General features: G+C 58.7%; 2 protein-coding genes across 17 annotated transcripts in view; one reads left to right on the top strand and one right to left on the bottom strand.

The window, feature by feature from the left end:
• The first annotated feature begins 3744 nt into the window (after window positions 1-3744).
• On the top strand, window positions 3745-9445 carry RCOR2 (REST corepressor 2). Of its 5 annotated transcripts, none has more exons than XM_045556240.1 (12): window positions 3745-4588; window positions 5298-5354; window positions 5628-5708; window positions 5944-5996; window positions 6085-6246; window positions 6355-6479; window positions 6563-6632; window positions 6720-6935; window positions 7760-7837; window positions 7967-8024; window positions 8165-8394; window positions 8491-9445. In XM_045556240.1, the coding sequence occupies exons 1-12, from the start codon at window positions 4462-4464 to the stop codon at window positions 8803-8805; spliced, it is 1572 nt and encodes a 523-aa protein (XP_045412196.1). In that variant the 5' UTR covers window positions 3745-4461; the 3' UTR covers window positions 8806-9445. The 5 variants fall into 5 exon arrangements, with proteins under 5 accessions (XP_045412196.1, XP_045412195.1, XP_045412193.1 ...); XM_045556239.1 differs by having other exon boundaries at window positions 4025-4588; window positions 6560-6632; XM_045556237.1 differs by lacking the exon at window positions 8165-8394 and having other exon boundaries at window positions 4025-4588; window positions 6560-6632.
• Window positions 9446-9659: 214 nt separating this feature from the next.
• Window positions 9660-24814, bottom strand: part of MARK2 (microtubule affinity regulating kinase 2) — a 56743-nt gene continuing 41588 nt past the window's right edge. For 3 of the 12 annotated variants that reach the window (XM_045556242.1, XM_045556254.1, XM_045556253.1), the window contains exons 4-19: window positions 22533-22581; window positions 22129-22194; window positions 21975-22045; window positions 21701-21757; window positions 20760-20996; window positions 20189-20308; window positions 19983-20082; window positions 19792-19904; window positions 18672-18804; window positions 18218-18399; window positions 17371-17468; window positions 16403-16564; window positions 15510-15767; window positions 14456-14482; window positions 12395-12439; window positions 9660-11796 (exon numbers count right to left, since the gene is read on the bottom strand). In XM_045556242.1, coding sequence (XP_045412198.1) covers window positions 11436-11796; window positions 12395-12439; window positions 14456-14482; window positions 15510-15767; window positions 16403-16564; window positions 17371-17468; window positions 18218-18399; window positions 18672-18804; window positions 19792-19904; window positions 19983-20082; window positions 20189-20308; window positions 20760-20996; window positions 21701-21757; window positions 21975-22045; window positions 22129-22194; window positions 22533-22581 — 2079 coding nt within the window. In that variant the 3' untranslated portion in view covers window positions 9660-11435. The remainder of the gene's footprint in view (window positions 11797-12394; window positions 12440-14455; window positions 14483-15509; window positions 15768-16402; window positions 16565-17370; window positions 17469-18217; window positions 18400-18671; window positions 18805-19791; window positions 19905-19982; window positions 20083-20188; window positions 20309-20759; window positions 20997-21700; window positions 21758-21974; window positions 22046-22128; window positions 22195-22532; window positions 22582-24814) is intronic. The other 9 variants (XM_045556243.1, XM_045556249.1, XM_045556246.1 and 6 more) reach the window with 9 other exon arrangements.

A 24814-nucleotide genomic window follows, 5' to 3' on the forward strand; every position in this document is an offset into this window, starting at 1 on the left:
TTGGATTGCCACCTTTGTCTCCTTCTCTCAGCCTCCGCACAACCCTGGGGGGACGGCTGGGGAGGGGCGTGTAAGCCAGCCCAGGGGATCACAACAGGGCCCAGAGTTGGGGAGGGCAGCACCCTGGGTCACACAGCCTGCAGGGTTAGGACAGTGGGCATGTGGGGAGGAGGGACCAAGTTCCTGTCTGGGCAGGACGGAGAGGGTGGGGACCCAGGAAGCAGCTCCCATGCTCCTGGCACTCTGTAACCCACCTCCCCCTAGGCTCCCAGTCCACGAAAGCACCTCCTCCAAGAGCCCCCAGTTGCTCAGCCAGGTTTCTGCTCAGATCCTGCCACCGGCCCTCCCCCACCCCAGGGCCCGCCCTCCTGCCTGCCTCCCTCCCCAAGTTTAGCCCCTTGGCCGTGGCCACTGAGGGCCTGGCCAGGGTCCCAGGCACCACACCACAGCAGCCGGCCTTGCAGGGCCAGAGCTTGGGACAGTCCCAGTCTGTCTGGCAGGGCTGGCAGGCTTGGATTGGCTGGAGCCGCCCCCGCCTTTGGGAGGAGGGAGCCGAGAGGGGAGGCCGGTGGCTTACCCAAGGTCACCCTTCTCTTCTTTCCCAGCATCCCTGTTCAAACTTTGTCCCCTCCGCCTCACCTTGAGGAGGGAGGAGGCCAGATGCCCAGTAGGGGAGCACAAAGGAGCCTGGGGAGGAGAAGGGCTCTCTGGGCTCTCAACATTTATTCATTCAACACTTTCTGAGTGCCTAGTGTATGCAGGGCCCTGAGAACACAGCAGTGAACACAATCCCTGCCCTTATGGGGCTCACAGCCCAGCAGGGAGACAGGCAAGAAAAATAGCCACACAGATCACGTAAACTTTTGTCCCTAAGCTGCGTGGCAAAGGCACCAAGTGGGATTTGGCTTGTCCAGAGTGGGCTTCCCTGGGGATGTCAGGGATGAGGAGACTTTTCTGGCCTTGGCAAGCGAGGCCGGCTTCAGGCAGAACCCTGTGTGGGGGCCAAGAAAGCCTCAGTTTCCTCATCTGGAAAAAGGCAGGAAGCGATTGTGCCGTGATCACGGCTTGCTGCAAACGGCCTGCAGCCCTCTGAGAACACGCTGTCGTCCTCCCTGTGGAAGGATGAGTAGGCGCTCCTCTGCGCAAATGGTGGGGAGGGCATTCCCGGAGCTCAGCAGCTCTCGCCAAGCTCTGAGGTGGCCTCAAGCAGGTGAGGGACCCCAGTTCTGGGGCCGCCCTGTGTGCTGAGAGCTTCCAGGGCCCTTGGGCTGCCTCAGGCTGGAGGCAAGGAGGGGCTGGTCCCTGGGCTGTCTTTCCTCTCTCCCTCCCACAGCCCCTGTTCCTGGCCACGTGGCACCTCTGCACCCCAGGCCTGGGGGAGGATGATTCCTGACCTGGGAGCTTGGGCAGCCCAGGAAAGGTGGGTGGGATTTTGCATATGGCTGAGCCCGGTCCTGTGGTGCAGCCCTGCCCCGCAGCCCCAGGGCGGCAGGGAGGGGGTGCTGTCTCTTTAAGAGCCTTCAGGCTGCTGGGAGCAGATGGCCAGGCCGGCCCGGGCCCCTTGTCCTTTGTGTGGCTTCTCACAAAAGAGGGGGCCAGCTGGGGAGGGGGCACTGCAGCAGGTGGGAGGGGTGGGGCCTTGCCCCTCCCCCTCCTAGCCCTACACCCTTGCCCCTTGAGGAGGAGGTTGCTCACTAGGAATGCACCTCCTCTCCGGGCACTGTGGCCCCACACTCACCCCCAAACTCCTAGGATACCCCCCCATGTCATCTCCTGCCTCCTAGGCAGAAGCCTTACCACGCCAGGGCCTAGGGACCTCCCCCTAAGGAATAAACCTCCCTTCCCTGCCCCCACCTCCAGGGCAGACTTCCTTTGGCCCTGAGTGCCTGGCTCTAGATAGAAATGAATTAGGTTTTTACTTGGGGGGCTTGGTGCTGGGGCAGGAGGGAAGCTAGTGGCTGGGGATCCTTGTTAGAGAGACTGGGGGTACCTGGGGCAGCCCTGGAGGAGGGAGGCAAGAAATCAGCCTGGTGCTGAAGCCTGGGGCTGAGGGTGAGGAGGCTGGGCCCTGGACCCCAGTGTGGGAAGGGGGGGGTGCGCGCGCGCGCGCGCATGGGGCACCCAACTGAGGTCCTGCCTAATGGGGGACACCAGGCAAGATGGAAGCCACCAGGATGGAGAGGGTGGTGTGCAGCAACAGTTGCCTGCCAGGCAGGAGGGGCAGAAGTGAGAGCCTCCCCAAAGCGTGGAGGTGCTGGGGGCAGGGATGGCACCCTGTCACTCAGAGCAGGCCAGCCTGGGAAGACTCCTTTCACCTTGGCGCAGACCTCCTTAGCTCAGACCAGTCTTGGGTCCATTCATTCTTCTTCTTTGTCCAGACCTCCCCACCCTGGGGCTTGGTGCCCAATTCATGATTTAAGAGGAGGAAAAAGGCCCCGTAGCCCTGGCCCGAGGTGTGGAGGGCAACGTGGCTGCTGGCTGAGTGGCCCCAAGTGGCCCGACAGCGCAGCAGCCGGGTGTGGTCAGGCCTGGCTTTGCGCGGCCGCCCGCAGGAGCCCCCAGGAACAGGCGGCCCCAGCCGGGTCGTGGCCCGACCGCAGGACCCTGGCCGCGCGGCCGCAGGCAGAGAGTGGGGGCGGGGACCCCTGGCTGGGCCCTGGGCTGCTTCTAAATTTAGAAATCTGATTACAGAGTGGCCGTGGAAGGGAAGGGAGAGGAGGGCGCAAGTGCAGGCTCAGCTCGGTCTGGGCACAGCGGGGTGTGCCCGGGTGGAGGTGTGTCCAGGAGTCTGGGGCTCCGGGTGGGAGGGGCGGCGGGCGGGGGCTCTGGCTTGTGTGCGCGGCAGCACGTGCCCCGGGCGGCGGGGACCGGCACCGGCGCGGCTCGCAGGCTCGGAGCCGCCGCCGGTGTGTGCGCTGGCTCTTTGTGTGCCTGGCAGGGTGGCTGGGTCTGGCTTTGAAAGTCTCTGCCCACCCCCTCCCCCATCTCCGTCTGTGCCGCTCTACCCGCTTCCCTGTCTGTCACTCTGCCCGTGCTTGTCCGGGGGGAGGGGGATGCAGCTTCCAGCTGGGGTGACAGTGAACCCTGTGGGGAGGAGACCCAGCTCCTCCCTCCGCTGCAGTCCAGACCTTCCCCCTATACTCCCACTACCCATCCCTCAGCCCTTGCTGCCACTGTTTTAGGGTGCAGACTGCAGCAGTTAAAGGGAGTTGAGGTGACCCCTGGAGACCCACAGATCCACCAGAAGCCAGGTTCTTGGCCGGGTAGCTCTTGCAGGAATTCACTCCTCGCCTGTCCGGCCTCCCATCCGTTCTGGCCCCCAAGGGCGCATGAAGGGGGGTCCCCCCTGCGGAAGGGGGGGCGGGGAGTTCCTTGGCAGGAAGGGAAATGGAAGGAAAAGCTGGGCTCCACCCGGGCGGGCGGGCAGGCGGCCTCAGGGCCCCCGGGGCAGGCGGCAGTAACCGGAGCCCACTAGTGTGTGAGGCTGCTGTGCGCGTGGGTGGGGCTGACCCCCGGCTACTCCTGGGGGACAGTAGGGTTCCCCCAGGGGCAAGTCTGGGAGCCCAGGGACGCGAGGGGGGCCCCGCAGAGGGACGCGCTCCCCACCCAGGTCCTGATCCCACCCCCTGGAGGTCTAGCCCCGGCCCCCAGGCCCCGCCCCCCGGCCCTCCCTCCCACCCCAGGGCCAGATGTTCAGCTGGCGGAGGCATCGGCTGGGGGAGGGGTGCTGAGGCCGCAGCCGGCACTACTTCCCTGCCAGCAGCTTCATTGTGTGCGCGAGGAGCGAGCGGCGGCGGAGAGCGGGCGAGCGAGCGGCAGCCCGAGCGCGGCGGGGAGAGCGAGCGCTTCAGGGAGGGTGCGAGGCGGCACCCGCGGCTGCGCTCCGCCCGCCTCCCGGCAACTCTGCCCCGCGCCGCGCGCTGTGCGCGCCGTCCCGCCGCCGCTGCCGGGGCCCCGCCGGCTGCCGTCGCGGGCAGGGGTCTGTCTGGGACAGGTCCCCACCTGGAGCCTGGGGCATCCCTGGCGCAGTCGAGAGGCGCGGAGCCCGCGGGGAGCGCAAATTGTGTTGCAGGGCCCGCCCGCTGAACGGCGTGGGCAGGCGGGCGGCGGGGTTCCGGGGCGCCCCGAGGGCAAGGCGCCCCGACTTATCCCGGGGAGCTCCAGCCCCGAGGGGCGTACAGAACGAGCGTGCCTCAGCCGCACCGGACCTTGCGCTCATCCCCCGCGTACCCCACTTCTGCACAAACTTTTCTGACGCCCTCGCCCGTGGGGGTCGCGAAGAGCGCTGGGGCTGCCCGCCGGCTCCCGCCCCGCCGGACCCCAGCCACGCTGACCTCCTGCCTCTCGTAACCTCAGTGGCGACCTCTCCAGGCCGGGCCGGGCGCGGCACTCGAGGCGAGCGCGGCAACCACAGTCGCTCTCCGAAGGCTCCCGCGGCCCCTGGGGCAGCAGGGCGGGGTAATGCCCTCCGTGATGGAGAAGCCGAGCGCGGGCTCCGGGATCCTGTCCCGCAGCCGGGCCAAGACGGTGCCCAACGGTGGACAGCCCCACTCGGAGGATGACAGCAGCGAGGAGGAGCACTCACACGGTGAGCCAGGCGGCCTAGGGTTAAAGGCGCGCTGGCCCAAGGGGGGGGCGCGGGGTGCGGCGGGAGGGGGAAGAGTTGCAGTCCACGGGCCTGTTACACTGATGCTTCCTGCCTCTCCTGGATTGGAGCCTCTGCCTTGCTTCTACCCCAAGCCCTGGGTGCCGGCACCGAGAGTCTGGAGGCTGGGCCCCTCGGTGCGGCGGATGCGGTCCTGCCCGTCCCCGCCCTGCCCTCAGTCCCTCAGGGAACCAGGCATCCCTCCCTTGCAGAGATTGGGTCCTGCATACCTTGCCACCTTGCAGGGGACTGAGGTCTGGCTGGGGCAGGGGCTGGAGAGACACCTCCACACCCAGCTGTGAGGCTCATGTGGGGAGGAGCCTTGGGTGCCCCGCAGGGCTGTGGTCCAGGTCTAGGGGCTGCCCTCCAACCCTCCAGTCCCCAGCCAGAACAAAGCGCTCTGTTTGGCTTGGACTCTGAAACTGTCCCCGTCGCTACCCTCCACCCCCAGTGGCCATGACTAGGCAGGGTCTCTTCCAGTTTTTCTGTGGCTGAGGGTAACAGGGGTGAGGGGGAAGCTTAGAGAAAAGTGAGCCTCCTGGAAGATGGGGGCCCTGGGTGGTCAGGAAGGAGAACTCCAGGCCAGCCACCTCCCCCGCATCCTCTCTTCCTCCCTCCCTGAAGTGATCACTGCCTTCCCCTGGCTCCACAGACAGCATGATCCGCGTTGGAACCAATTACCAGGCCGTAATTCCGGAGTGCAAGCCTGGTGAGTGGCAGGACAGGCTGCGACGGGGGAGGCCCGTGGCTTGGCCTTCAGCCCCACCTGGGGGGCCCTCGGCTGGCTCCCACTGGCAGGCAGGCAGCAGTGGGTGGCCCCATGGCATGGTTAGTTTTCCTGCCCTGCCTTCCTGTCTGGTTCTCTGCCCCTCCTTCCCTTCTGGGTCTCACCTTCCAGGCCCACTCCGCTGCCCTCTGGCCCTGGCTAGCTGGGGCCAGGAGGCTGGTCTGAGCGTCTCCCCTCTGCTCCTCTGCCTTTCAGAGAGCCCCGCACGCTACAGCAACAAGGAGCTGAAGGGGATGCTAGTGTGGTCGCCCAACCACTGTGTGTCAGATGCCAAGCGTGAGTGGGGCAGGACCCTGGTTCATATTCATCTGTGGGAGGTGGGGTCTTGGGTTCGTCCATCCCACCCCCAGGCCAGCTCTTCCTGGAGGGGGGCTAGAGGCTGAGGTGTGCAGGTTCAGCCCTGCCCTGGGGCTAGGGTTTGGGGCCTAGCCCCTGGGGGTACCCCTTTCTGAACAGGTCTGGGTTAGAAGCTGACACCCCCTCCAAGACCCTGCCCCTCCCACCCCTGCAGTTGACAAGTACATTGCGATGGCCAAGGAGAAGCATGGCTACAACATCGAGCAGGTGAGCCTTTGCCCTGCAGGGATTTGGGAGTGCGGACGGGACAGTGCTGGGGGCAGTTGAGCCTGAGTTGCTCCTTATCCTGAGCCAGGCGCTGGGCATGCTCCTGTGGCACAAGCACGATGTGGAGAAGTCACTGGCTGACCTGGCCAACTTTACCCCGTTCCCTGATGAGTGGACAGTGGAGGACAAGGTGCTGTTTGAACAGGCCTTTGGCTTCCACGGCAAGTGCTTCCAGCGGATCCAGCAGATGGTAAAGCCCTTCTACCTGCCCAGTGCTCCTCAGCTCCTTCTTCCTGAGGAGCTTACCTGGGGCCCAGGGTCTTGGGTGGGCCCCAACCTCTGGCCTTGCCTCCTCCAGCTGCCCGACAAACTGATTCCCAGCCTGGTGAAATATTACTACTCTTGGAAGAAGACCCGCACTCGAACTAGCGTGATGGACAGACAGGCACGGCGGCTGGGGGGCCGCAAGGACAAAGAAGACAGGTGGGGGCACGGGCCGGCACCAGGTGGGGGCAGGCAGAGTCCTGGCCCCTGCCTCATTCCCTCCCTGGCCCCTGTGTCAGCAGTGATGAGCTTGAAGAAGGACGAGGAGCTGTGAGTGAGGGAGAGCCCGATGCTGGAGACCCCAAGCGGGAGGTGAGCTCCCAGAGTTGGTGCGGCCCTGCCTGCCTGCTGCCTCTCCTCCAGCTCTGCACCAACCATGCCCTCCTCTTCCCCTGGCAGCCTCTGCCCTCTCGGCCCCTGAATGCGCGCCCAGGCCCCGGGAAGAAGGAGGTCCAGGTGTCTCAGTACCGCCACCACCCCTTGCGAACCCGGCGTCGCCCACCCAAGGGCATGTACCTGAGCCCTGAGGGCCTAACTGCAGTGTCAGGAAGCCCGGACCTGGCCAACCTTACACTCCGAGGTCTGGATTCCCAGCTCATCTCCCTCAAGCGCCAGGTGGGGGCTGAGAATTGAAGGGGCCATTCAAAGGGGGCAGTTGGTACCTGGGAACTAAACTTTGGGGGCAGCTGAGGTGTAAGGGAGAGGGTGCAGGTGCCAGGCCTGTCTCTGCCCTGTCCTCAGGACCCTAGCTAATGTGGCATTCTTTTCTGGGGCTTCTTTTTTTTTTTTTGAGACAGAGTCTCACTCTGTTGCCCGGGCTAGAGTGCCGTGGCGTCAGCCTGGCTCACAGCAACCTCAAACTCCTGGGCTCAAGCGATCCTCCTGCCTCAGCCTCCCGAGTAGCTGGGACTACAGGCGTGCGCCACCATGCCCAGCTAATTTTTTCTATATATATTTTTAGTTGTCCAGCTAATTTCTATTTTTAGTAGTGATTGGGTCTCACTCTTGCTCAGGCTGGTCTCGAACTCCTGAGCTCAAACAATCTGCCCGCCTTGGCCTCCCAGAGTGCTAGGATTACAGATGTAAGCCACCGTGCCCGGCCTCTGGGCCTCCTTAAAGAACTGGTCTGGGCCAGGCACAGTGGCTCATGCTTGTAATCCCAGCACTTTGGGAGGCTGAGGCAGGAGGATCGACTGAGGGCTGGAGTTTAGTGAGAACCTGTTTCTATAAAACACAAACAAACACAAACTGCAAAAAAAGAGAGAACCCCAGCATTCTCCCTGACTGAGTAGTTGTGAGGGGGCGGAATGAGATGGTGGGTGGCAGAGAGCTTTGCCAGGGCAGTGGGGCTGGTCTGTGCAGAAATAGGGCCCTGCAAGGGTATGGCGGCCTGCCTGCGAGGGAGAGTCTCATGTGCCTCCATTTCCTGGCCCTCCCAGGTGCAGAGCATGAAGCAGACCAACAGCAGCCTGCGCCAAGCCCTGGAGGGCGGCATTGACCCACTCCGCCCCCCCGAGGTGAGGCTCTTCAAGCGTGGGTACAGAAAAGGGTTCTCTCTGGAGGCAGAGCAGAAAGGGTTCTGCTGGAGGGCTAGGGCTTCCATTCCCACATTTTTGAGCCTAAGGGATACATGCCTTGCTTTCCAGGCCAATACCAAGTTCAACTCCCGCTGGACCACAGATGAGCAGCTTTTGGCTGTCCAAGGTGGGTTAGGCCATGGGGAGAAGAGAACCCCAGGAATTGATCTCCCCACCTGCCAGGCAGCTGAGGGCAGAGAGGAAGGATTAGGGAAATAACTAGTTCTAAGGGGTATTCACACTGTGCTGCCCTTTTGGCCCTTGCAGCCATCCGTAGGTATGGCAAAGACTTTGGGGCTATTGCAGAGGTGATTGGGAACAAGACTCTGACCCAGGTGAAGACCTTCTTTGTGAGCTACCGTCGCCGCTTCAATCTGGAGGAGGTGTTGCAGGAATGGGAGGCCGAGCAGGATGGGGCCCCTGGAGCCCCCGTCCCCATGGAGGAAGCTAGGAGAGGGGCTCCCTTGCCAGCCCCGGCCCTAGAGGAAGACGATGAGGTGAGAAGGGAGGAGAGGAGAGGCACCCCCTTGGTCCTTAGACTGGGCTGAGGGTGGTGAAGAGTCTGGCCTCTTACCACTTCTCTCTCCCCTCAGGTCCAGATTACATCTGTCTCAACATCTGTGCCCAGATCAGTGCCCCCTGCACCACCCCCCCCTCCACCTCCTACCTCGCTGTCCCAGCCACCCCCGCTGCTGAGGCCACCTCTGCCCACAGCTCCCACTCTGCTTCGCCAGCCACCCCCACTACAGCAGGGCCGCTTCCTCCAGCCTCGGCTGGCCCCCAACCAGCCCCCACCGCCTCTCATCCGCCCTGCTCTGGCTGCCTCCCGCCACGGTGCCCGTCCTGGCCCTCAGCCCCCACCCACCCTGATTGGAGCCTCTCTGGAACCTCCAGCACCCTCACTCTGAGCCCTGAGGTCCCCCACCAACCAGAGGCTCCAGAACCCCTTTGCTGGACATCCCAGGCATCTCTGGTGTCTCTGAGGATAGAGGGGACTGAGGGCTCTTGCCAGGTCTTTCAAAGACCGAGAGCTGCCGACTGGCACAGCCTGGACCTGTGGGTTCTGCATGTGTTTCTGGCAGCCGAGCCGTCTCCCTCCAGCCAGGGGCTGGGCTCAGGGGCCTTCTGGGCTGGCCCGAGGGTACTTTCTGCTTCCTGGCTGGGACTGGAATGGCTGCCTCCTGGTCTGGTGGGGCTTGGCCCATGGGCCCTGCCCTGTGTGTACGGGGTAGTGACCTTAGTGTGGGGGTGGGGGAGAAGACAGTTTGGTGTGTTGGCTGTTCTCATTCCTCTTTCCCTTCTTTTAGCAATAAGTCTGGGGTGAGGTAGGGAGGGGGGCAGGATCGGGGTAGGTGGGCCTCACAGCCCCAGAGGCTGGAAGGTAAGCTCTGTTTCAGGGGCCGGTGGGAAATGCCGAGGAGCTCTGAGGGAACCCACCATGCCCACCTCCTAAAGGCTTGGAGAGAGGGGGGTTGGGAACTTATGCAGCAGACGTGGATTTATTTTTCAACATTTTTAAAAAATAAAAAATAAAACCTTCCAAGTTTACAGAGTCCTCTTTCCCTTTTGGTATGAGGGCCCTGGGCTTTACTTCCATTCTGTGCCTGGAGGGTGGTAGAGAGCTGGGCCCACCCAGCGGCGGCCTCTCCCTCAGGCCCCAGACAGGAATCAGCTCTCCTACAAGGCAGGTGGGCTGGGCCACATCTCGCCCACAGGGGACTGGGTCCCTGCCTGGCTGGGAGAAGAAACAGGAGCAGGCAGCTCAGATTCCAAACATTCTCTTTATTACGTGTTTGATCCAGAGGAGAAACTAAGTGCAGGGCGGGAGAGGAGGGGGCTAGGCAGGGAGGGGCCACCTTGCCTGGGTGCCCCCAGCCCCCACCCCCTTCGGGAGCCAAGCCATGCCCTCCCGGCCCCCTCAGAGCACCCGGGCTGTTCCCTAGGGCAGGAGGGGGGGAGGGAGGAAGGGAGCCCTTGGTCTGAGCCGCATAGGAGTGTGGGGCAGGAGGGCTGAGGTTGGCGAGGCCCCTTCCTGGGACCCAAGGGCTCGCCTAGTCGCTGACCCTGGCCTGGGAGTGGGGTGATGAATAAGGGTGGAGTCATCATAAATCAAAAAAAAAAATAAAATAATAAAATAAAAAATAAAACCCATCACAAAAAAATGTACAACTCAGGTGAGGGTAGGGGCAGCCTCTGTGTAGGACTCCCTCCCCCAATTACTCAAGAACAGAAATAGCAGAGAAATAAATTAAGGGATGCAGTGGCCGCCACCAGCCAAGCGCCCACAACCACCCACTCCCACGCTGGCCAAGAGGTTAGCAAGCTGGGAGTCACTTGGCCTGTCTGTCCCCACCCCATGGAGGCAGATGCTCCCGGCCCTTCTGCCAGGCGGCCCAAGGCCCTGGGCAGTGTCTCCTGAGAGGAGGGGCGACAGTGTCAGGAAGAAAAGGCAAGGCTGAGAGATGAGTGGTGAGGGAAGTCACTGCTATGGAGCGAGCTGGTGCCCAGATTAATGCCAATGAAGGGGAAGCCGTGGGGGAGAGGAGCAGCGAGGGGGGCTGTGCTTTCAGACAAAGGCTCTCCCATAACGGAGAATGCCCAGCGCCCCTGCTCTGGAGACTAGCAGCCCAAGCGGCCCCCTGGGGGCCGAGGAGCCAATCTGCCCTGCAGTCCCCTCCCCTCTCCCAGCCCTGGGATCATCCCCTCCTACCCAGGAGGGGTGGGAGAAGATGGCACAGACTTTTGAGGAGGAGAACAAATGTCCCCACAGCAGCTTGTGGAAGGAAATGCCCGGCTCTGGGGAAGGAGGGGGCAGAGGGCACAGCGTGGAGGGAGGCCAGAGCCTCTGCCTGCCCTCTCCGCCTCAGCAGCCCCAGAGCAGCCACCAGCCCCACCAAGGGCTGCGCAGCACCCCACCCCCCACCCCGCGCCCTGCGCCCCATGCCCAGGCCTCCAGCCAGGGGCCTGAGGTCAGGGGAAGGCCACCTCTGGTGGTTCGCTTGGAGGGGAAGGAGGGGAGGAGAGGGGAGAAGCCCAAAGTGGGCCTGGCGGAGGGCCTGACAGGGAACTCCACCACTCTTGCCTGAGAGTGTTCCAGCCCTGAGCCACCCTCCCGGGAAACCCCACAGATCCAGTCTTGACTGTCCCAATGGGGCAGGGAGGAAAGGTGGCCGCTGGGATTTTTTTTTTCTTTTTTCTTTTTGGTAATAAAAAATTTCTTGGTTTAGGCGAAATACTCTGTGCAACCGCAGTACCGAGGGGGAGCCCTGCCCCCCCATCCACCCTCCCCTTCCTTTGCCTCCTGTGGGGGAGAGAGGGGAAGGGGGAATTTCTGGGCAGGGGTGAATGTGGGGGGAGGACCATCTCCCATCCCCCACAAACATGGAAGAAAAAACAGAAGGGCCAGGGAGGGGAGAAGTGCCAGCAGGGGAGACACACCAATCCATCGCTGCAGTCTCACCCAGGTGGGACAGAGCGGCCGGCCCCAGCAGCCAAGTCCAGCTGGCCCGCCTCTGCCGCCCCCGCTCCTGGCAGCCTGTTAAAGCTTCAGCTCGTTGGCTATTTTGGAGGCAATGTTTTTGAAGGCCATGGAGGTGCCCGATATCCGCTTAAACCGAACCCCGTTGAGAGACAGCCTCGGCAGTTTGCACACCTCCATCTCCCACTGCACGAAGTCCTCGTGGCCCGGCGTGCCGTGCATGCACAGCAGCATGTACTTCTCGTGCAGCTCGCTCTGGCAGCTGTTCGCGTCCAGCACCTTGCGGATCTCCCGCATCATCTCATTGGGCTCCATGGAGCTCGTGGTCTTCATACTCCACGTGAAGCGGAGCGAGCGTGGCTTGGCCTCCCGAAACTCTTCCTTTTCTTTGTCGTTGCCTCCGCCACCCACCACATGAGGTCTGTGGAGAGGGCAGGGATGGCGTCAGGCGAGGGGCTGAGGCACCCCACCCCGGGAGAGCCACCCTGGCAGACAGCCCCTGAGACCAGAGAGGAGAGCAGGAGGAGCACAGGAGCAACAAGGCTGGCGAGACCCTGGCCTGGGTGGGCAGAGGGAGGCGAGGGGGTGGCAGTCCTCCCGACCCGCCGTCTGTCAGGATGGAGAAGGGCAGAGCAGCCAGCCCCAGGGTGGGGGTGACAGCTCCATGCTGCTACAGGTTCTTTTCTTTGAAGAGGGAGGGTCAGGGAAGAATGGGTGCACTCAACAGCACTGGGCACAGGCTGTCTCTCCACAAAGCGGAGGCTGAAAGGTCAGGTAGTCAAGGCATAAGAGTCTGTAGCTCCAACTGCCCAACCCAGGGTTTCGACTTCCAAAATATACCAGATCTGAGAAGGGCCCAGAACTACTGCAGTTGGGTTTGGGAAGGGAAGGCCCCAGAGGGTGGGGACAGGGCAGAAACACCAGAGGAAGAGCCAAGTGGCAGAAGGAAGAGAGGAGCAGGAGGCTTGTGGCAAGCCCGGTGGCCCGGGCAGGGCCAGTGCTGGCTCCAGCCCTCTCACCTGAGCGTCTCCACTCGGTCTTTGCTTTCAGGTTCATTCAGGTTCCTCAAAAAACAGAGCGAGGGAGAGTTTAGTGCTGGGATCTCTCTCCTTCCACCGCCACAGACCCAGGTGAGAGTGGGTCTGGGGAGATGCCACCAGTGGGTGGGCAGGACCCAAGCCCAAGGTCATGTGCCCATCACCTGGCAGGCCAACATGGCTCTGCAGCACCTCACACTGGCAGCTGGATCGTCCTTCCCAACAGGGAGCCCAGCAAGTGAGGCCTGACCCTCCCCACACTCCCAGGTCTGTGTTGGGGAGATGGAGCAGAGGCTTCGGCAGGCAGGGGATGGCTGTGCACGCGCTGGTAGCAAGCACATGGCCCCGCACGAGGCAGCTTCCCCCACCAGCCCACAGCCAGGGCTCTTGCTCTGTTCTGGGGGATGGGGGCTGTGAGTAGGTCTTCTGTACCAATGCACCAGGCTCTCAGGACTGTAGTCCTGTTGGAGGGAAGGGGCTGTAATGCTTGGATCTCTGTGGAAGAAGGGGATGGGGGCATGTAGAGGCCTCTCCCAGGCGGCTCAAAGTGCCAAGGCCTAGATCTGCATGGTAGGCACCTGGAGACAGGTTCTGCTGAGTGGAAAAGGCTGCCTCCTCCGACCTTTTGTAATGCCCCTACCTGCTGGCTTGCCAGGCCATCTGCTCGTACAGGAGGGAGGATGGAGGGTGGGGCGGGGCAGACACCTTGGGAGAGTGGGTGGGGAAGAGGTCTGGCCCTGCTGAGCGGCTTCTCCAGCTCCTGGCTGGAAGATGGGTGCCTGGAGCCGGGAAATTGGGGACTGTAGGGGAGGGGGATCTGAGAGGAGTGAGAGAGCAGCAGCAGCACATGGAAAGGAACACAAAGACACAACAGACACATGGGTGCAAACAAGCACACTACGAGCAGGGAGCCCGGCTGTGCGAGGAGGGAGCCCTCCCTGCGCTCTCCACGCCCCCACTGGGGCCTCCTGAGGCAGCAGCCAGCCATGCAGTGAAGAGCTGGGTGGGAGGAGGAGAGCATGGGGAAAGCCTGAAGACCCTGTCTGGACAGTTCCTCCATCAGTGCGGGGCCTGGGCCGACAGCCCTGGGGCACTAGTGCTCCCAACCTGGCCCTTGTTCTTCAGCTTGGTATCTGGCCCACCCAAGCCTGCAGAGAGGATGAGGATGAGGCCAGGTATGAAGGAGCCAGGATGTGGCCCAGGAAGGGAGATGCCTGAGTGAGGGTGCAGATCTCCCGGTGTTTCGCCAGGGCCTGGGTAGATCGGTCCCTGTGCTAGAATAGGGCATATCTGGAGAAAACAGCCCAGAGGAGAGGAGGCTTGGTTCATCCTGATGTGCTGGTGGCAGGGGTGCTGGGCTGGGGATGGAAGTGGGCCTGGTTCTGCAGGAGCTGCCAGAAGGGGGTGCTGTGCCCCATTTGTGAGGCAAAGGCTCCTTGGGCCTGGAGGAGTCAGACTGACACCTTGGGACTCTGGTGTCCCTGTAGTAGCTCCAAAGCCCTGCTATCCCATAGGCCACGGGGAAGAAGAGATCACACAGCCCTGAAATTCAGGAAGCCCAGGAAGGAGACCCCCAAATGAGATACCATCCCAGATGCCCTTTTAAGCCCAGTGGAGCCTCTTCATAGCGCATGCACATGACAGGGGAAAGGGCCAGAAAAGAAACCCAATGCTTGGGACCAAAACCTGGGGTGGGTGAGAGGAGACAATCTTAAAGGGAGAATTCCCTGAGAAGGTCTCCCCTTGCTTGAGGACAGGCATAACTGTGGGCCCAAGGAAGACCCCTCATTTTCAAAGCCATTTGCCCTTAGTGGGCCACGTGTTCCCGAGCCCTGCCTGTGTGTACGGGGCAGGGAGGGCAGGCTTTGTGCTGGAGCCCACTCAGAAGCAGGGGTCATCCCTTTAAGATGGCAGAGAGAGGAGGGCCACGCAGACTTGGTTAGCAGATGGGGGACGGAGCAAGAGCCAGAAAAGGAGAGTTAGTGATGGAGGCAGGACACAGGACACAGACACGCACACACACACAGCGGGCTCAACGCCTACCTTCTGGCAAACCTGAAAGACAGATTTCTAAAAAAACAAACAAAAAAAGACAAAATAAAAAAAGAAATAAAAAAAAAACCCAACAAGACGGTATGTGGATAAGCAGGTGGGGAGTGGGCTTTACAGCTTCAGGGGTCACCCCATTTTTGGAAGAGCCGCTCAGCGAGACTAGAGTCCCAGACTTCCAGACCTGCTCCCACCCTCTCTGCAGCCCTCACACCTGCACTTGGGGGCTGGCACGGGGCCGTGGCTTTTGCCTCCTCCAGCGGAGTGGAGTGAAGTGCAGGAGGGCAGGTGAGCCTGCACTCTCCAAGCCCCTGCTGCTTCATGAGCTGCTGCTCCAAGGGGGCGGGGAATGGGTGGGATGGGGATGGGGAGCATCCCAAGAGGCCAGATGGCTGGATGCACCTCAAGCTGTTCCTCTGTGGGGGTGTGAGAATCCCATGAAGAGATCCCCACTCTGGGTCTAACACAGAAAGGCATCAGAGCATCCGTGGCAAGGGAGCAGGCTGCCGTGGGCCCTCGCCAGCTATTTCACGTAAGGCTTCGACCTGGGCACCCCCCAGTGGAAGAACGTGGCTGCAGAGAGGGGAGTGGCTGCATCCAGACGGAACCAACTGGTTGGGGGACAGGCGGTCAGAGGGGCAAGACACAGACCAGGAAAAAATTTTCCTTGCCGGCCCAGCCTGGCTCACACCTCATGACTTTGCAGCTGCGTCACCAAATATAAGTTTCCATGGGAACCCAGGAGAGAAGAGGGGGGCTTTTATTTTAGCATCTGAGTTCACACTCTCCTAGAGAGGAGGCGGGATCGGCCATCTGCTTGGGGCCAGAGACTGAGGGGTGCCTGTGAGGAGTGAGGAGGCCTACAGGGGCGGTGGGGGGGAGCCTGGGCACACAGGTGCTGACAAAGACCCAATTTCTCAGGATTCCTGAGGCCTATTCTATCCCTAGGACCCAGCCCCGGTTCTGGGTGTCCCTATCCCTCCCACCCACCAGGCAAGTAGGAAGGCCTGGCCTGAGCCTCTCTGCCACCCTAAGTTCCCTGGCTCACCTGCGTACAAACTTGGAGGTGAACTTGCTGAAGATGCTCCCAGAGGCCCCCCGCCGGCCCTGGCTGTGGCCAGAGGGAGAGGCTGGGGTCACACCGTAGGGCAAATTCTGCTGGTCCCGCACCTGTCGGAGCTGCCCAGCATGGAAGGTGCTTCGACTGGACACACCCCGGGGGAAATTAGTTCGTTCTGGGGCTCCACCACTGCTGCTGATGTTGTGGGCGGAGGGGGAGGCGACAGGGACACGCTGGGGGGCTGTGCTGTGGGAAAAGAAGTGGGAGTGAGGGGAACGTGTCAGGCACAGGAAAGCTATTAACACTGGGCACCAGGAGCACCTTGTGGTAGGGACAGGGAGGGGCAATGCTAGGGCAGAGGCAGCCATCACGAGGACACAGAAGGAAGGGTGTGACCACTGAGGACAGCGGCAAGGAGAAAGTCTCGTGGAGTGGAAGGAGATGGTTTGGGGAGGGAGGGAGGCAAGGAAGGACTGGTGTGTGGAGAGCAGTACAGGCTGGAGAGAGCGGGCTCCCTGGGAGCCAGCAACTGGGCCCTCAAGGGGACAACGGGGACCAACCCTCGAGGACTGAGTCCCTGTGATGCTGACCATCCCCGGGACCCTAAGGAAACCCACGAAGGTTCAGAGCAAAAAGGGTCTCCCTTTGGAGCCTCAGGACAGCTTCCTGCACACCGGTTCTGAGAGGGAGAACTAGAGGAAAAGAGGGGCATTAATGTTCTTTTTTGTTCCCTCCACTTCCTGACTACAGGTGACAGAGCCATTCCTTGTGGCTAAGATGACAAGAACAGAGCAGGACCCCCAGGTGGAAAGAAGAAATCGCTGGGGGAGGGGGAGGGCAGGCCGAGGGCAGCGGGTGCACAGCTGCCCCAGCACACTTGCCTGGGCCGCGGCACCTCACAGTTACTGTCCGTGGGGGGCAGCCCAGAGGCCTTGTTGGGGTGCACGGAGGCCGACATGGATTTCTGGTGCTGGCGGGGCCGGGCCGCAGAGACTGCGGCGGAAGCAGAAGCCGTGGAGGCCCGGGACCCTGGCATGGTTAGGCTAGGAGACAAAAGCAGCGGAGAGGCCTGGGTTAGGGTGGGTGAGGGCTGGAGGCCCGGGTTAGGAAGCAAGGGCAGAGGGAAGGCCAGAGCCAGCAGCGTCAGCAGTGGTGGATGCGAGTCGGGCAGGGGAAGGCAGGGCTGGGAAGTGGAGGGAGGAGTGAGGAAGCAGTGAGGTGGGTCACAGCCTGGGAAGAGGAAACCAGAATCGAAGGAAAGCTGACAGGAGGCCACTGCCTCCGGGCTGCATTGGTCTCCTAGGAATTCTAAGAACAAGGAAGTTTCTTCTGCAGAAAGACAAGGGTATTGCTAAGAGGAAACTTTCATGAAGCCTGGAAGAGGTGGAGCCAGGAACACAACATGCCAAGAGATACTGACAGTCAAGGCTGGGGAGCTTTGCTCTCGTGAGCACAGCTGGAGCCACCCTCAGTGTGTGTACCCCTCAGATGGGCATCTCTTGGTTCTGCCCTGAGTTGGGGCCTTCAAAACAAGGCCTTTGGCACTGATGCCTGGAGAAGGGCAGCTGCCATGCCCTGGCTGCCCTCAAGAAGCAAGCAGGCAGCTGAGACAGTCACAGAGAGCCCCTCACTCGGCAAACTGCAAGCAGCAGTCAAAAGAGGATGGGAAGGAGGAGATGGCGTGGAATAGGGGTGGGAAAGGTGGAAAGCTGGACCGGACAGAGCCAGGACGGAACTCCAGGGAGCAGGGAGCAATGTGCTGGTGGGGACAGGAGACAGTGCTGCTGACAGACATCACCCCAGAGAGGTGACTCCTGGGGAGCGTGGCAGGCAGTCCCAGGCCACTCACCTGTCTTTGCCATTCTGAATGGAGGCCTGGCCGAGGCTGGCCCTCTCCAAAAGAGGGGAATTCCTGCTTCGATTTGTGCTTGTGGAGAGGACGCTGTTCTGTGGAATAAAGGGCAAGAGCTGGATCAGAAAACCAAAGTGTTCTACAGTTAGGTGCTCTCCCCAGGTTCATGGAACAGGCTTCCCCCCAACCCACCACCTCAAGCAGACAGGGGTAGGTTAATGCTGCGGCCCCCAACCCCGGGGCCGTGGACTAGTACTGGTCAGCGGCCTGTTAGGAACTGGGCTGCACAGCAGGTGGTGAGCGGGGAGTCGGGGGTGGGGTGAGCAAGTGCTGCTTCATCTGTATTTACAGCCGCTCCCCATTGCTCACATCACTGCATAAGCTCCACCTCCTGCCAGATCAGCAGCAGCGTTAGATTCTCACAGGAGCACGAACCCTACTGTAAACTGTGCATGTGAGGGATCTACATTGCTCTCCTTATGAGAATCTAATGCCTGATGATGTGAGGTGGAGCTGAGGTGGTGATGCTAGCACTGGGGAGCAGCTGCAAATACACATTGTTATTAGCAGGGAGGTCTGACTGCACAATAAATGTAATGCACTTGAATCATCCTGAAACCATCCCTCCTCCCGACCCTGTGGAAAAATTGTCTTTCATGAAACTGGTCCCTGGTGCCCAAAAGGTTGGGGACTGCTGGGTTAAAGAAAGGATTTTGCTTTCAGTCCTGGGGGTTAGGCTGTCTACAGTTCAGGGAACAGGGTTAGGATTAAGAGAAGAGCTGCCTGGAGAGGGCAGGCCCCACTGCAAAAAGGAGGGAGAGCAGCGGACGGGGATGTGGCTCACCGTGGAGGGGGTGGGGGTGGTCTTCTTCCTCTCCATGCCGGGCAGGGGGCTGGCAGGCACCTTGGCTGTACTGCTGGCCTTCCGTCCTGACTCCCGGTCCTCCTCAGGCCGCTTATTTTCTGCATTGTTACTCTGTGTCTTCTTAGAGTAGGAATTGGAGGTGGGAATGGCAGGACCAGCTACTGGGCCAGAGGGATGGTGGGAATGGGTAAGGCCAAGGGCTCCGCTGAGTGCCCACCCCACACACGGCACTCGCCTACAATCTAGCTGGCAACCCAACAAACCCCATTTAACAGAAGATGAGGGAAGGTAAGCGACCTGCCCACAGCCATGCCACTGAAAAGTGGCTGAACCAGGACTGAAACTCAGCTGTATCACTCAAAGCAATCCAGAGAACCTATGACCTCTCTGGAGAGGGGTGAGCCCTCGACATGCAATTCCCAAAAACATTTACCCTGGTCACTGAAGCGTCGCTGCTTGGGGTTGGCCGAGACGCTGCGCTGTACCTTGTGGGATGGGGATGGGGCACTGCTATTGGTCAGATCAGCTGAAGGCCGGGGCTTCAAGGTGATGGTGTCACCTTCCAGCTGCAAGAACAGAAAACACAGTTTCAAGGGAGGGCAGAAGTCACACAGAGATCCCCACGGATGGACACACTTACATATACCACCCTGCCCTGACACGCACACTCCCCAGGATCACACGAGACATCTACCCACGAGGCCAATACACACCTAAATGTAGTCCCCCTTCACCCTGAAGACATACATGTCTTGACACAAGACATTGACAAACAGCCAAATATGCCTCCCAAAAGGACACCCTGCCCTTACAGAGGGATACTCAGGCCCACACACCCAGATACACACTACATACATGAACATATGTTCAGACTCAGAACCCACCCCCGTCAACACAGAGTAATATGGGCCCACCCTAAGTGTCACCAGACATCTCTTGCACAGGCTAAGGTGAGAACCAAGAGAGGACAGTCACCACCTCTGGGTGGAGCGGTGGCGGGGAGCGGAGAGGCTGTGAGTTCATGTGGGGATACACAGATGGTGAACAAAACTCAAATGGGCAGAAGAATAATCACAAAGCCTCCAGATCCACAGATGGGAGGATGGACATACATGTACACGGATACATATACCCAGGTAGAAGTAACACATACACTTAAGCTCCCTGTAAGACACAGAGACACCCCTCAACACACAAACCCAGAAATGTACACTTCCAGATACAGAGAGAGACATAAAGATGACATGAGATCAACACAGAACTGCCAGCTGGACTACCTAGACCGATCTAATCAACACAGACTGAGCCAGATTAACTCACCTGTATCAACACCCAGACCCAGTCCCAGACCCCACCAGCTTTCTTATTCATTCACTGATGGAGACCAGTGAACAGGCCAGAGGACCTTAGACACCAAAGCTGAGGCTTAAAATTGGTTAGCAGAGAGCATGCCTACTTAGAGATGAGCTTCTGCCCCCAGCACGTGCTAGAAGCATGGGGTGCTGCTAACAGCGAGGCTGGCCAGGTCAGGGAATGGAGCAGGGAGCACACACCTCAGAGCTCTTGTAGCCCAGGAGCAGGTAGGTGGCCATCACCTCGTTGTACCTCTGGCCCACCAGCGAATCCTGGATCTCTTCCCGTGTGTAACCCATGGACACCATCAACTCTGCACAGGGAGGACATATGTTGAAGACTAGTCTTGACTCCCAGGCAGGCTCAATCTCATGGCCCAGCACAGCCTCACCTGTCCGCCGGGGGTCCTTGTAGTCAGGGAGTGGCTCCACATAAGGCTTTAGTTCATCATCTTCATGACCCACATTCATCCATCGATCTTTCATGATTTGCTGGGGAGCACAGGGAAGGGAAAAGGGCAGAGGGGGAGGAAACTCAGCTTGGAGGTTTCTGTGGGGCCCCCAGGACCTTCAGTTAGCTGGGCTGTAGGCTGCTCACCTCTAAAGTGCCTCTCTTGCTGGGATTAAGAATGAGAAACTTCTTAAGCAGGTTTTCACAGTCCGTGGACATGTAGAATGGAATACGGTACTTTCCCCTCAGTACCCGCTCCCGAAGCTCCTGTAGGAGGATCCAGGGTTAGAAAATTTAAATCACCCTGAGGCCAAGGAAATAAACCTAACATCCTAAGACTGGCCAAGCAGACATAAATGAAATATATGAAATATGGTACAAGGCAGACAGCCCAGGACAAGACGAGACACTTCACCAGAAAGGCAGTGAGGCCAAATACCCTTGACCCTACAACTTGACCAGTCTGAGGCATTGGTGGGGGGTGGTGAACACATACACACATGCACTTTCTCCCAACTCTCCAGAAAGGAACTGAGGTCACTCATTCCCAGGGATGGAAGGTCTTTCACCTGCGGCCACTTCAGCACGCCCTGCTTTTATGCTCTGGCTTGGGACAAAATGTAGGCAGGTGGTAAAGGCAGGAGCTCAGGGCTAAGACAGAGGCCAAGAGGGCTAATGAGAAGTAATAAAAATGATCTAGGCCTGCGCTTCACTCCACCTTGAGGTTCTGTCCATCAAAAGGCAGGGATCCGCTGACCAGTGTATAGAGGATAACTCCTAGGCTCCAAACATCCACCTCGGGGCCATCGTATTTTTTGCCCTGGAAGAGTTCTGGGGCAGCATAAGGGGGACTGCCACAGAAGGTGTCCAGCTTGTTCCCAAAGGTGAACTCGTTGCTGAAGCCAAAGTCTGCAATCTTGATGTTCATGTCAGCATCCAAGAGCAGGTTTTCAGCCTGGGAGGTAAGATGGAAAATGTCAGGGAACCAAGTGGACCATAGTAAGGCACTGGGCAGGAAGGAGCTGAGGGGAACGGGAGAACAAATGGGAAGTCATCTTCAGTCCTGGAACTTTCTCCACTCTTCAGAAGAGGGCTTTAATCAGGACGAATAGGCTGGGCAGGAGGGAGGCAGACACAGGAAGGCTGGGGTCTGCCACCCAGTGAGTGTGCAAAGCTTCAGCATCAGGCCCAAGTTAATCGCGGTCATGTCTGTGAGGACTGTGGCCAAGAGACTTATCAGCATCCTCAAACTCAAATCTCTCAGTGACAGAGATGGCGTATGCATGCATGCCTGCAAAGCAGCTGTGATACAGCTGTGGAACAGTCAACACTCTTCCCTCCATCAGCTGCCAGGCTGCCTGAAGCACCAGGAAAGTCCAGAGTGCTCCTGTCCCACCTGGCAGCACCAAAAGGTGATGTGTTAAGAGGTAAAATGGCAGAGACCTCCTGCCTGCTGGCTGGAATGGGATCCTAGGTTCAGCCACAAGGCCTATATCAGAAGCAGCCCTAAGGGCTTCCGGTTCATCTAAAAAAAATTGAAAGGCTGGCATTTCCTCGAACACTCAGGGCCTGACAGTTACCAATGGTTATGTCATGGAGAAGGGAGGAGGAACAACCCAGCCCCCACTCAAAGGCATGGGAGATAAGAGTGTCCCTTACCTTTAAGTCTCTATGAACAATAAACTTCTGGTGACAGTACTGCACAGCAGACACTATCTGAAAGGAAGGAAGAAGGGTTAGCCCAGGGCACCTGAGAGTGGGCCAAAGGGGCTGGCGGAGCAGTAATTCCGTGATCTAGTTCTAAGCTGCCACATAGATAAGCAAAGCCCAAAGTACTCTCCAAAGGCCACTTACAGACGGGTGGCTCCTCCTTGCATGCCAATCCCAAAAGGCAGAAGTCAGGCCCAGACCCCATGGAGGGAGTCACACCCACCTGGCGGAATTTGGCTCGAGCCTCTTTTTCTTTCATCCTGCCATGAGCCACTAGGTAATCAAACACTTCTCCTGCAAGAGACAGGGCGGGGTCTTGGTCACAGCTGGGGCTGGGAGAAGTGGGGCATAATGGGAAGGGCCAATCCCACACCTACCGCCACTAGCGTATTCCATGACAAGGTAAAGTGTTTTCTCAGTCTCGATCACTTCAAATAACTTAACTACAAGAGAAAAGGCCAAGCCTTGAGTCAGAGAAGTAGTGGGGTCACATACTGAGCCCCAACATGTCCGGAGACATCCTAGGGACGAAAGTCCTCCTGCCGCTTTCACATTTTTCCCTCCCAAGGAGAAGTTCCTCTCATACCAGCTAAACTGCTAAGGACAGCCCAGTGCGCCAGAGGCAGAGCTGGATTTTGAGCTGAGCTTCCCCAGGGGCATCCTTGACTTCCTAGAAGACTCCAGACTCCAGAAGGCAATGTGCCTCAGGGAGAAGGACTACATGGTGCAAAGTGGAGCCTTGTTGTGGGGGAAGAAGAAAGGAATGACAACTAGTTCTCACCTATGTTGGGATGATTCAAAACCTTCATTATTCTTACTTCACGGAACAGCTGGAAAATAAAATACCATGGGTCATGCTTGTTCAACTTGCTCCCCCCTCAGGTCCTTCCAAACAAAGCCCCTGCTAGGATTCTTCTTCCAGAAAAATAAAAACAAAACAAAACAAAAACAAAACCAGGCAGCAAAAAGAAATAGGGCAGGTGTCCAGCTCATCCACGGCCCTGCCATGGCTGAGAAGCAGGGGAGCTGGAGGAGAGCCAGGCTCCACCCCAGCCTTGGCATCTGGAAGAGCCAGCCATGCCCTCTGCTGTGTCTACCAAAACCTACCCCAAAACAGCATTCAGGTTTGGGTTGGGTGCCTCTGCAGGAGGGACTATGCGCCCATGTACATGAATATTCAAGACCTCAGCGGTTGCTTTAGTTCAGTGACAAAACGCCCTAGCTTGGTCTGTGTGTAGGAGTGGTGCAGTTCTGAAGGGGGACCCCATCATTTGCTGATTTACAGAAGTCAGAGGGCTCTGCACTAGGGATAGGCCTTTTCCTCCTGGGCCTCCAGTGTGGTGACAGAAGAAGCCACTGCTATATATAGTTGATGCCAATTTTAATCAAATCCACCTCCACACACTCACGCTCTCTTTGTGAAACAAAATCAGGGGCTCCAAACCATACATTTCCATAAAGAAAGATGACAGAAATGAACTCCTTCCCCTCTGCGGGGGCCAGAGAACGGGAGGTAGGGGTTTTGTAACTTCCAGGCCTCACCACTTGCACAAAGAACAGAGGTGTTGGTGGTTGTTTTTTGGGGGGCAGAGCCTTAATTCAGGATATAGTTTATGGAATAAAGTGAATACATTTTTTTTTTCTATAATGATGTCCCAGAGTTCTCATGAGCTGGAAAGGAAAAGAACAGGTTTTCCAATCTTCAGAAACCCAGCTCTGACCTTACCACCTCTGTTAGGGCCCAGGTTCTTCTTGCTTTCTTCTCTGTCCCAACAGTTATTCTGGATGAAGAGGCAAAAAGTTCCAGACACCACCTCAGGGGCAATAATGAGGAGCAGCAGTGAAATGGGGCCCAGAGGCAGCTGCCAGGGACCTTCCCCTAAGGGTGCCCACTTGGCCTGGAAGTGGCATTCTCCTGGGAGAGCTTGGAGTTTTCTGGGCTCATCTGGAACCCCGAGGGGGCTGGTTTCTTCAATGTTAGTCCCTTAGGGGTCATTGCTGGGATTAAATTTAAACAGAATGATTTGGCCGGGATCAGACTGGCCTTGGTAACAAAGTGTGTTAAAAAGCTTTTAAAATGGCTGCATTTGTCTGATGCTGGTGCCTTCTAGACAGTCAGGAAGAAGTAGGGAGAAAAACAGGTAGGGAGTAAGATGGCTTGGTAGACTCTGGCGATTATTATGGAGCTAGACTGCTCCAAAGGCCGAAAGGCCCGCCCCATGCTGACCTCTCCTTCTGTGGGGTTGGAGCTAGCACGTCAAGAGCAGCCCTCTTTCCCTTCCTCCTGGAAAGCTCTGACAGGGACGCCCTGGTGATGACAGCAATGTTTCTGCTGAACCAAAGAACCCTTGAGAGGATCTCAGGGGGAACAAAGATAAGGAAATACCTTGGTTCTGATTGTTAGCATGTCAGGGAAAATCAACCCATCTACTCCGATTCCATGAGTACCTCCCTCAGTAAGAATCCCTAGTCCTAAGCCTTGCAGTATGACTGTATCTGACTCTGTCAGCATGGAGCCACGCCCTCCCCGACTCAACTACCACAATGTACTATGAAAACAAAAATTCAATTTGCCAAAAGATGAAAAGAACTAGGCCTTTGTCTGAATATTTGAGCAAGGGTCAGATGGACTATGAGGGCATGAAGGAAATTTGACCTGAACAGGGGCAGCTTTTTGGGAGCCAGAGAGGAGCCTTCCTCTTTCCCTAACTGCTGGAGCCCAGGATGAGGACAGTAGGCAAAGCGTTTCCAGTTTCACAATCACCAACCACCGGCAAATTGTCCCCTTTCTGCAAATAAAAACTTTCCCTTTCCTTTCTCATGCCTACCAGCCTTTCATAGTTTCTTGGGCTGACAAACTATTGTGTTCCTACCTGGGGAGTTCCTCCTACCACCTAAGTAAGACCTTAGCTTCCCACTGTTAAACAAGGAGGAAAGGAAAATTTCAACCTCATCTAGCAAAAACCATGTGTATCTTCGTGACCTCTAGCCAAGGGGAGCCTAGAAGTGAGAAGGATAACTGGAGTACCTGTCATTAATCTGCACACATGTCAGAGAACTAGA

This window comes from Lemur catta, chromosome 7 (genome assembly GCF_020740605.2).
Source record: "Lemur catta isolate mLemCat1 chromosome 7, mLemCat1.pri, whole genome shotgun sequence".
Classification (NCBI taxonomy): domain Eukaryota; kingdom Metazoa; phylum Chordata; class Mammalia; order Primates; family Lemuridae; genus Lemur; species Lemur catta.